At 42.6% G+C, this 12,187-nt stretch overlaps 1 protein-coding gene across 5 annotated transcripts in view; it reads right to left on the bottom strand.

Annotated features, from left to right (window-relative positions):
• The window catches only part of GMPR (guanosine monophosphate reductase), a 29,588-nt gene that overhangs the window by 12,279 nt on the left and 5,122 nt on the right, over positions 1-12,187 (bottom strand). For all 5 annotated transcript variants that reach the window (XM_081015310.1, XM_081015307.1, XM_081015308.1 and 2 more), the window contains exons 2-6: positions 10,473-10,592; positions 9,930-10,013; positions 7,647-7,820; positions 6,180-6,261; positions 1,898-2,004 (exon numbers count right to left, since the gene is read on the bottom strand). In XM_081015310.1, the coding sequence (XP_080871436.1) occupies positions 1,898-2,004; positions 6,180-6,261; positions 7,647-7,820; positions 9,930-10,013; positions 10,473-10,583 (558 nt within the window). In that variant the 5' untranslated portion in view covers positions 10,584-10,592. The remainder of the gene's footprint in view (positions 1-1,897; positions 2,005-6,179; positions 6,262-7,646; positions 7,821-9,929; positions 10,014-10,472; positions 10,593-12,187) is intronic.

The raw sequence follows: 12,187 nt of genomic DNA, 5'->3' as shown, positions 1-12,187 counted from the left end.
GAGAGATGCCTTGGACTCCAGGGCTGCATCACTGAGGGGACAAGACCCTCTTGAAATGACCATACTGTGAGAACTGGACTCCCTCCACGCATGCTGAAGGTGTAACTAAGTGAATAAACCATATTTCTTAAAGCTACAACAGTCTCTGCCATGTCTCTATTCTCCAAAACAACACAGACCCTGGGTGAGTGCCTGGAACCCCCCGGGAATCTTGCAGAGTGTGGGGGTGGAACATTACTTTTGTAACAATGCATATAGACATACATGCACACAGAGAAAATATGAAGTGGGAGTTGAATGGCAATGAGATGCAAAAATTACAGTCAGTAACAGAAGAAAATATCTCTCATATGTCAAGAAGCTGCCTTATACTAGACCAGATTATCTGCCTGACTAGCTTAGTATTCTCAACTGTTGACTAGCCAAAGCTGACTGGTCTCTTAGTTTCCCATGACCTCCAACCTGATTCTTTTAACTAGAAATGCCAGGGATTGATCATGCATTCTACCAGTGGGCTGTTAGGGGATCTGAATGCCCAAGCAGTCATCAGAGTCCAACCACTTACAACAAAAGCAACTATAGAGTTACCAATTCTTCTTTTGAGACAATCTTTACAATTCTGACAGATACGTAAAAGATTTGGCTCCTCATCTGGCATTTTAAAAGGGTATGAAGGCCCTTATATTATTTATCTGCAAAAATATGAACTGACATGGAAAACTAGCTCAGGTGAGGAAATAGGAACTTGTGAAAAATAATCTTTTTTGTTGTCCTAAAAACCAGCAGGGTTTATGAAATAGGAGATTCAGTTGTGTCTGCTTCAAAGGGGCAGAAAAGTAAGAGGAGACAGTTGTTTAGTCTTATTTCAATCACAGACACATTAACGGGCACAAATAACTTCAGGAAGAAACCAAACAACACCAAAGCTTCATCTAATGCAAACACCAGATAACCAAGGGGAAAAGGCCTTTGGGAGACCTAGGCATAAATTGGTGTTCTTCCTAAAGACATATCGTAGAAGTCTTGGAAACTTATTTAAAATGTGTAATGTGCTGTGTTTGTTAAATAGCACTCTTTCCATATGAAATTCAAATTGTGAGTGGCCAGGGCCAGCCATGAGGCGGAATGAAGCAGCCACCTCAGGTGACAGAAAGCGGAACTTCTGCAGTTGCCTCACCTGCTCTGCTGGAGAAGCGGTGCCGGCATTGGTGCCATTTTTGGTGAGATCTCACCCAAATCTCTCAAGATCTCAGAGGGAATCAGAGCCAATACAACTTCACCGGCAGGGTGGCACAGCAGCGGAGCGGGTGGTGCAGCAGTGGCGCTGGCAGAGGCAGGTGGCGCAGAGGCAGGGTGAGTGGCAGGGTGGAGTGGGGAAGCAGATCCCATTTCACCTCCAGTGGCAAAACGGGGTGCGCTGTCCCTGTGGGTGGCTTGACAACTTAGAACATGGGTGCTCCTTAGAAAATAAAGATATTTCACTTCCTTGTGAAACTGGAACTCATCAAAACCTTGAACGTCAACTTCATGGCACCTCAACCTCATATCTATTTTTTGATTAAGGCTCTTTTTCCTTACCAAGCTGCTACACATCCCTCTTCTCTTGGAAAGCATAAATTAGATATGCACTTTCACAGACTATTTTGCTACCTAAGGAGTCAGTTCACAAAACGGGGTTGAACTACTGGACACAAAGGCATGACTCAAAGGTCTATTTCTGAGCAGTTGGAAGTTAGGAGCCAGAGTTTCTAACTCATGCCTTTGAAACACCCCTGAGCTCAAGAGGTCTCAAGAGGTCAGAGATGACTGCGGAAAGGGTTTCCTTAAACATCTTCTTGTTGGGATGTCATTCTATAACCCTGCCTTATTTATGGCATTTCCTGCAGATCATACTTACGGATATTATATGCCCCTTCAGTCCATGAGCAGAATCTGCACATTCAATCACTGCGCTCAGCTGTGGATAACCCACACCAGTTTTTATCCGAGTGGTGCACACAGATCCTAGACATTGAAAACAAACAGATGGAAAGATGAAACCAAAGCTATGGTATCTTGTAGATTAGGGCAGGTGAAACCACCGGTGTCTTTCTCCCCTGTGGGAGCAGCTCTGTCATTATGACAGCCCACACAGCTGCAAGATTCTTTCCTTTTCAACTGGCACACCAAATTTTTACTTGCAGGAGAAGCACCTGACTCCACAGAAGGTGCCCAATAGAATTCAAAATGCCCTTGGAACCTTCCTCCAGTTTTATGAGGAACCACCGATTACCACTCTTTATGTCCAGTTTGCCAACCAGCTGCTAATCCACCTGACCGTGGTGGCATCATCTAGCCTACATTTAAACAGGTTACTAAACCAAATATAACTGAGAACCCTGCCAAAAGCTTTGCATTCCCCCCAACGTCTTGGCCACGTTTAAGAAATGGACAGGAGGTCACAATGTTGCACATCCCCTTCCCTCTTCTGTACAAAATCCCTCTGCCCTTCCTCTGCAAGCTTTTACTACAGTTAAGAATTGCATCAGCAATACTGGTGGTTAATGCTAACCAGAGTTCCCTCTTAATCCTGCAAGTGCCATTAGAACGCATGATTTTTTAAGAGCTGGCAATGGAAGGGTAGGGAAATTGATATGTGGGGGGGTGGGGGGTGGGAGCAGGCCAAGATGCAGCCTCCTCCTGATCTATGGTTAATAAATTGGAAGTGTTACGCCTACATCAGCTCAAACTATGCTTGGCTTACATTGATGTCTTATTTCTGGGCTTAAGGACTTCCGGGTTAGCGCGATCGGCTAATGGCGGATTCCCTCCGAGCTCCGGAGGGAATCGGCTTGACAGGGGCTGGGTCTTGCCGTGCCGGCGACACGGGGACCCTCAAAAACCACGGGCATAGGAGCCCGTGGACATGGTGACTCGGCGGGCATCGTTAAGCGCCCTCCCGACTCGCGAAGGAGCCTTTTTAAAGGCTACGGAACGGGTGCCGGGGAGTGGCGTGGTGCTGTGAGTCTTCTGCTTCCCCTGCCGAGCGAAGCCGCATGCCATTTGTCGGAGAGCGCTGACTTCTTCCTATTAAAATTTGGACTTAAAATCAAGAACAACAACCCGTGAGTAATTGGGAAATTGGATTACAAATAATTTGATTATGAATTTGGCACGAGCGGGGGAGGTGAAAAAAAGGGAAGTCCGCCCCCCCCTTATTGTAAACAGTTTGAAGCAAGGAGCTGTCAACTAAGGTTGCGTGAAGAATTGGGGTAATTCGATAAAAGATATAAATTCCACAGATTTAAAGGACTAAGCTAATGTGCCGGAGGACAAAAGTTTAATATTTGGACTAAGTACCACCTTTCTCAAGCCCGGGAGTAACCCGTGAAAAGAGCCTGCAGAGGATTTATAGAAAACTTTTGACAGCTGTCAAATTAGCTGTCAAAGCTGGAAAAATCAAAGCTTAAATTCTAACCGGCTATACTGCTACAAAATATTGAAAGTAAAGAAAGACTGATACAAATAAACTTGATTTTTTGGATCGGAAGGGAAAAGAAATACTAAGTAACTAGAATCCCTCTAGAGGGGATTCTTGGATATTACAAGAATGGAACTAGGTCGGGAAATACGAGCTGACTTGCAAGAGCTTATTTTTCTCATGGGAAAGCTGCAAGAGAGGATAGAGCAAGGCCATGTTTTGTCTACAAGTCCTACGAAACCGAAGTCAACAGAAAATATACCTACTGAGTTGGAAAGGGACTTGATGCTCAAAACACAGGCAGCTGGACAAGAAAAGAAACCAAAGACTAAGACATCAGCTGAACAGGAGGAGCAGAAAGAAGGGGTGGCTGAAAAGTTACAGAAGATAAAAGAGAGCCGGAGACCTGCCAAGAAGAATTCCAATTTGACTAAGATGAAAACTGGATTATTTGGGACATATAGACTTAAGAAAAAGAGTTGGAGCTCCACCTCTAAACAAGTAGGCCTTGCTGGAAGAAATATGGTTAACATGGAGAAGGTACTTCCCCGACCTGGGGTGTTCAATATGAAAGATTTTCGAAGAAGCCGGCGGAAAGGGACTGAGAGAGATCCGAGAGCCTCGGACGTAAGGTCACCAGGCTAAAAAGATGGACTAATTGGACTTTGGTTTGGGATTGAAACCGGGAAGAGAAGGGTGGGGTTTAGAAGTCCAAAGGGGGCCTGATTTTTATTTTACAGTGTAAAACTATATGCTCTTTATTATTATAAGAATGGGGAATCTGTGGATGGGAATTAGGGACAATCTTAGGGAAGGTATTTTATTATTTGTTTTTATAGCTCTTTTTTTTTTTATCTCTTTTTATGTATGATTAAGGTATATATTCTAAAAATTGTTAAATAATCTAAATTAATGGATAATAATGAATTAAGGTTTAAAATTATTATAAAGAATCACATTAATAATTTATGGCTAAGTAAATTAATAAATTATGATTAGGACATTAAGGATAAAAACTTGCTTGAATAAACAATCGGAGTTGGAATACAATAAGGGGAGGCGTGGGGAAGCCATGAAAAGAAGTTATTGAAAATGAGACTTAAAAGGTGGAATTTTTTTTTTTTTTTATGTTGTGTTTTGTGTTATTTTTGTGTGTGTTTTTGTTTTGTTTTTTTTTGTAACCTTTTGAAACTTTAATAAAGATTATTTAAAAAAAAAAAGAAAAGATGCAGCCTCCTCCTGATCTATGGTTAATAAATTGGAAGTGTTACGCCTACATCAGCTCAAACTATGCTTGGCTTACATTGATGTCTTATTTCTGGGCTTAAGGAAGTAAGGTTTCTAAAGACTTTTACAGGCAGGAAAACGGGCACTGGGGTCACTCTAGCTCACCACAGGCTTTCAATCTAAGTGAAACAATAAGATGAGCCTACTAATTTCTGCCTAAAAATGATAGGACATCAGGAAAGAGGTTTCCCCTCCAATTCATATGGATGAAGAGGTCTGGGTAGATGAGCCACCGTTTCCAAAAAATGGCTAACTTGTACAGCTTAAGCCAGTAGTTTTCAACCAGTGTGCCATGGCACCCTGATGTGCCTTGAAGGATGGTCAGGAGTGCCATGGGCAACACTGGCCTGTGTCCCTCTTTCCTTCCCTCCCTCCTCTGATGCCCTCTCATGTCGCTGCCTCCCAAAGGCTTGCACGGCTCTTTGTTGCAGTAGCCCTGGCTACAAGCTCCGCAGGTGAATGGTGCGTCTGGGGCTGGCCAGGGGGTGCTGGTTGCCAGGAGCTGAGGCAGCCTCAGAGCATGCAAGCAAGCAGGCGAGGGAGCCAAGCCAGTCCACCAAACCTTGCTGCTGGCAATGGTCAGACAAGTCATAGGCCCCTGTGAGACAGTGTGAGGAGGCACCTCTTTTGGGGGTGGGGGGGGGCTCAGAGACCAGGGGCGGCAACAGCAACTGCCCAGAGGACTTCCAAGGAAAAAGAGGAGGAGAACACTCCACAAAGGAGGCTGTTTGAAAAAGGGTGAGAGGCTGCCAGCTCTTTGGACAAGGGGTGACATAACTGGGCTCCTGAGCCCAGTTGGCCAAGGAAGGCGTGGAATCAAAAAGCTTGAAAACCTCTGGTTGAAGGTGTTTTTAATTTTGAAAGATGGGCAATTTATTTCATGGCATTGAAACACTATAGCACAGCTTGATCACTAGGCACATGAGAATAAATAAATCACTGGTGGTGATTTATTTATTCTCATTCGTTCATTTCTATGGCAGTTTTAGTGTTTAAAGTACATGGCAATCCTTGTTTTATTCATCCTATAGCGATCCAGCAAAACAGGATACTACCGGTTCCATTTCAGATATGGAGATCTAAGGCTCAGAAGATGCAATCTGCCAAGCGCTATTGGGCAAATCAGACTTCTGGCAGGAGACAATCAAGGCAACTTAGCAGGGGGAACACAATCTCCTCAACCCAAACTCTCTGTAGCTTCATCATTTTTGCTCTGAACCCCATATTCAAATGGAAAAAGGAGCACCCGGTTATGGAATGCAAGATTAGACTATACCAGCATCAAGGTGAGTAATGGCTACCCAGGTCCACAGGATTATTATAGGAAAATAAATAAATCCTCAGAGAATAAATATACATGAATGCAGAAACAAGCATCCCAGGCACATAAATATAAAACTGCACTCTCACTGTGCACTGCCAATCAGCTTACCTGGTCCAATTCCAACTTTGATAATGTCTGCTCCGGATAGAATAAGTTCTTCCACCATCTCTCCAGTCACCACATTACCTGCCTGAAACACAGGCAAGAACATCAATCCAAAATTGAAAGAAACACTGAACAAATGCTTGGGTTAACGGGATTATTGTTATTAGTGTTGTTATTCAATAATTCCATATACAGTTTTGTTTATATGAAGAAATTGAGTTTATTTCCGAAACAACCACACTCATTTAAAGTGTGTGGGGGGGGGGTGATTACTGTAATAGGATATGTGTGCCAACTTATGCCCTGGGACGTGGGTGGTGCTGTGGGTAAAACCCCGAATCCCCGCGGCGGGGTGAGCTCCCATCTTTCGGTCCCAGCTCCTGCCCACCTAGCAGTTCGAAAGCACCCCTAAGTGCAAGTAGATAAATAGGTACTGCTTTATAGCGGGAAGGTAAACGGCGTTTCCGTGTGCTGCGCTGGTGCTGGCTCGCCAGAGCAGCTTCGTCACACTGGCCACGTGACCCGGAAGTGTCTCCGGACAGCGCTGGCCCCCGGCCTCTTAAGTGAGATGGGCGCACAACCCTAGAGTCGGACACGACTGGCCCGTACGGGCAGGGGTACCTTTTACCTTTACCTTATGCCCTGGATCAACCAAAGACATTTTGCTCCTTGAGGACACTGGGGGAGGGGGACACCTATAACAGTTTTAGGAGGCACATGGGGAGAAGGGAAAGGGAGAACGTTCCATTTCACAAGCAGAAATCCTTGTGCTGATGGAACATCTACCTTAGCGCTATGCTGCAATTCCACTCTAGGCAACCTACAACACATCATTATCCATAACTATGCATAAACTTTGTAGTTTAACGTAGCATTCCCCCATCGCCAAATCCTCTTGCCAAGAAGCAGCTTTCAAAAATCCCTTGAGTTTAATAATGCTCTGCAGTTCAACAGGGGGCGTGGGCTGAAAAAGAACATGGCTGAACAGCCTAGGAAGCTAGATCCTTGGTCCATCAAGCCTAGTACTGTCTGCACCGACTGGCAGCAGCTCTCCAAGGTTCTGGATATTGAACCTGGGAGCTTCCTCATGCAGATCATCTGCTCTAACACTCCAGCTACAGCCCCTTTTCTCCAAGTCACATTGCTGAATCATAGCTACTGCGCTCTAATGTTGGGAACCCATTCTTGGGAATGGGAATGACAGCAATAGTGATATTTAATAGAAGGATGCATAAAGAATTCAATTCTGTGGAAATAGTGGGACTGCAGTAGTTGCATGGCCTGAAACTGGAGTGGCCAGGTGACAAGCTACACCTGCTGAAATTCCTTCTTCTATACAACTATTACAGATGCAGGAACCCTGTCCTCTTCTTCACCAGGCCATCCTCCATGAAACACGCTTATTTGAATCAAGAAAACATCTCACCGAATTAAACCCATCCACCTCTCCACTTTCCTCATCACACCTACCATGATTGTGTGCTTGGGGAATCTGATGCGGACAGCTTTCACGAACTCCACAAAGTATTCTGAATAACCATTGGCCACATCCAGGCAAATGTACTTGATAAGGGGAATTGCCTCTATGATTCTGGTCATCTTCTCAAAGTCGGACATGCCACTGCCTGAGCTCACAGCTACATGCTGGAAAGAGAGGGAGGGAGTGATCATCAGCAGCTTTTATTGAAACGAGGTCAAGAGCATTTTCTGTGCATCTATTTGAGAGAGGAAGCCAACTGGGACCATAAAATATTAGTGTATACCTCCAGGCTGGGGGAAGAGATTTGGCCAAATCTGAAGATCGAGTGCAATGTAAGAGAAGTTGGAATTTGTTTCTGGAGCTTGGAACTGTGGTCTGAGAATTAATCAAAATCTTCCATTCCTAGTTATGCAGTCTGCTAATCTATGCATGATATTCATTCCTCTGGAGCACGTAACACTTTGTCCTCCTTTCTTTCCCATTTAAAATTTTTCTATCTATAAAAACTCTTGTTTGTGTTCAGTGATGTTGGCAAAGAAAAATTGTTGGTAGCTTCTGTCCCATATCCAAACTCTTTCTTAGTTCATTTTCCACTCCCCTGGTCCTTTACAACATTGTCTTGACTACTGTACACTGTTTTCTATTTTAGTTTTCTTTTCAAGCTGTTTTTAATATTCCATCTGCGGCAAACAAGCATATTTTCTAGCCACTTCTGTCATTCCAAAACAAGCCAGGATTTGGCTTGTAAGTTAGCCATAGCTTCACATTATGTGCGAACTACAGTTAACAGCATACCCAGAAGCCAGGATATTAAGCCACAGTTTAAAGATGGGTATCATAGCAACCCAAAAGGCAGCCAAAGGCCAGCTATGGAGCCACTGGCAGCAGTGTTAAGTGGTGCTCTGCCATGACGGAGGGAGGCCACCAGCAGGATGGCATTCGCACCACTGGAGGTCTCCCTAGCAGAAGACTTCAGAAGGAGTCCTGCCACAAATATTCATTTGTCAGCACTGGGGAAAACTGGGCAATTCAAGGGTGTGCTGGGATATGATGGTGAAGCTATGGATCAACAGGATTTAAGCCCTCTTATTTCCTCAACACACCATCACGCAAAACTGAACTTGGAATTGAATTTCCTACTCACTGGAAGAGGGCATTTAAAAAACAACTTGAAGTAAAACAAGAGTGGAACCAGTCATGGTAAACAATACTGAGCTAGATAGAACAACAGCCTGTCTCAGTATAAGGCAGCTTCACTAGGCTAGTGCCATCAAATAAAATGAAATACATATCTAGCCTGCCTGGATTATTTTCCTCACTCTCTAACTTACTCTATGCTAATCTGACACAAACTTGAAAACTTCATTATCACCTCATTCACTTCAGTGATGCTGGTGCCCTGGCAAATGGTATCTTCATCCTGCTCTGAAAAAAATGTCCCAGAACATCCCATTCCCCCCCCCCCCCGAGTATTTTATCACAAGTATTACCAAAGTTTTCAGGGAATCTTTCTTTCGCACTGTTATCTGTCTTCTATCTTATTGCCTGGGCCCTAATTCTCAAAGTGCATGCTGTTTCAGAAAGAATTTCATAATCTATCATAATGACATTTGGGCTGATTAAAATTGCTGCATCAAATATATGTTTGCCAGTCCTGGTTTGACTTTACAGAATTATGTTCCTTGGCTCCAGTCTAATTTTGTTGAAATGCAACCATACCTATTTCATCCATTTCAATTTCACTGCCAACATTCTATTAAAAATCTCATAACTGTTCCCCCTTGCTGTAATGTTATTCAAAGATGTTCATTCATGGGCGTAGGCAAGGGGGGCATAGGGGCAGCTGCCCCCCCATCAAGTAAAACAATATAAATACTTAACTAACTGACCAAACATGTTGGTCCTGCCCCCCTAACAAAAGTCCTGCCCCCTCCTCAACACAAATCCTGGCTATGCCCATGCATTCATTCTTAGTTTACTGGAGAAAGTTTTGTTAACACACTTTCCCCCTAACTTTTATGAACATTTTCTACAGCTAAGCTTTCTTTGTAATGGTTCTATTATATATATATTATATTCCCCATAGGAATGCTGAATAAACCACTTAGCACAATTATTTTAAGAAAGACACTGCTCCCCTTACAAAACCATTTCTTGCAACCAATACATGTTGTTTTCTTCTTTTTCCATTTTGTATGTGTGCAGCTTTTCCCCAAACTCCCAAGTTTAGAAAGCAGTAAATGCACTTAATAATTAATAGTGTGAAAATATACCTCTAGGCATTCTGGGTGATTGCTTGCAAACAGCTCCCACTGTTCCAGAGAGTAATGCTTGTGAATTGCAGTGAACATTGCATACTAGAAAAAAAGAAAGCAGGTATTACCCTACAATCTCAGGCAGCAACGCACACAAAAGGACTACATGGCTACAAAGCAAGAATATGTTATGGGATCTTATTTTTTTTATTTAAATTAGTTTTTATTAAAGATTTTATTGTGTAACAAAACAAGCAAATAAAGAAAAGCACATATAGTGTCTCCACTTTCAATTTGTAGTCTTTTTCTCAATTTGTTTACATTCAGTATGAGACACTGTTGTCATATCCATGGTTTAACAGATATTTAGAAGTACTTGACTTTGCTCCTACTTTGCCTATTTGCAACACATGCAAGTCAAAAGAAAACTGGAATCTAAAATTATTTTGCTTCAACTATGTTTTTTGTTTGTTTGTTTTGGAAACAATGGACCAGCTCAGGTAACACACTTCAGGGTTTTATTTTTCTTTCCGTTTTGCAGGAGAATTAAAAAGCACTTACTTTAGTCATAACCTGTGCCATTTCAAAAGTGCCTACGGTGTCCATATTTGCTACTATAATGGGGATCCCAGTGTAGGTTTGCTTAGAATTACGGAATGTGAAAGTACGCATAAGATCCACCTGTAAAAAAATAAATGCATATTTTAATCAGTCTTTTGTACCAGCAAAGAAATACAGCTTTAATACGCTATTCAGTTGGGGGGGGGGGCGGATTCACTAAATGTAGAATTGAGGCCTAAGATTGTAAACATAAAAGGAAGGAAATGCAAAATTGTATTTCTAAGTAAGCCAATCCCAGATTTAATGCTTATCCAATTAGGAACATGTCCTCAAGATGGTCAAATCAAGTTCCTTTTTTCTAGTTTTCTACTACATCCCATTTAAGCTGTTGACTGGTCTAATGTAAGTTAAAGACCTGAAATTCTCAAAGTCACCTAGAGCTGAGCTGGAAATGCCCACTTTGAATAGTTTTCGCCAAATATTCTTCACCTTTTTAAAAAAAAATTGAGACTTGGCACTCCAACACACAATGTGCTGGAATCACCAGCCCAATGTCATTATGGAGCATGAAAAGTAGCAACAACAACAAACCTTTAGGAAAAAAGCAAAAAAGCCGTGCTAGTGCCACCACTAATGGTAAGCTCCATCCCCAATAATTGTTGCAATATTTCTTCTCACTCTATACAAATTTGGTGAAATGGCCCCCAATTTCCCTGCCCACAAATGGGCTGAACGAAGGCCTTTAATGCATATCTCTACCATCAACACACAGACACCAACGGGTCTTAGCAAATGCTACCAAAGGGTTCGCATTCCCCAGTTAGGACTGTTTGCTGTATGGGATCAAGGTCTCCTTCTGGATGCTTAAACTGGCCAGGAATGCATTTTATCAGCCTTGGCCTTTTCAATAGCTTACCCCTATTCATGAAAGAGAATTGTTTGACCCTCATACTGCATGTCCTAGTAACCTTCCATCCAAACTGCAATACAGAGAGCCACACTTCAAGCCTGTTCACAAGTTGTGACTGGTCCACAATACAACAGCCACGTTCGATTACAGGGCTTAGATGCAGGAAGCAATACTAATTTTATGTGAGCTACACTGGTTGCCAATTTACTATCAGGATAAATTCAGTTTTTACTTTTATCCCGCTTTATACTCCACCCACCAGGTAACTTGAGAGAGCATCTTTTCCATATGTACTTAATAAAATCCAGCTCAGTTGAATCATCAGTTAGCCTGGTGGTCCACAGATTATAGAACCAGCTGCCTGTTCCATACAAGACATTGCCTCTTTTAAACAACCTTTATAGGTTTGTCTTTTTAAATAGGCTGTTGCTGTTTAATATGCCTAATGGTTTTGTTTGTTGCTCTGCCTCAGTTTTGGGATGGTTTTATTGTTATCGCTTCTCGGCCTATTAGCCAAGATGATGTGAAAACACTATTATATTTTCTGCTAACTGCTGTTCTCTACCTTGAAAAGCAGTGTATTGATAAGCAGACTATGCATCTCCCAAATAAATAATTAATAGGTAATTGTATAATGCTGGACCTCATTCATTACAAGCAGAACCTGTATCCAATGTCTCCCCAACCTCTCTGATTTTTTGTTGGCAGCAACATAGGCTCATCCTTACAAGTCAGGAATTAAAAGAAAACAGAAGTCACAGAGGGGGGCATAATGTCTGCCTCCCTCTTAACTCATGAGTAAAGT

The sequence above is a fragment of the Podarcis pityusensis genome (genome assembly GCF_964106645.2).
Source record: "Podarcis pityusensis genome assembly, chromosome: 7".
Taxonomy (NCBI): Eukaryota; Metazoa; Chordata; class Lepidosauria; order Squamata; family Lacertidae; genus Podarcis; species Podarcis pityusensis.
The sequence above is the reverse complement of the archived record's forward strand: the minus strand, read 5'-3'. Positions and strand labels throughout refer to the sequence as shown.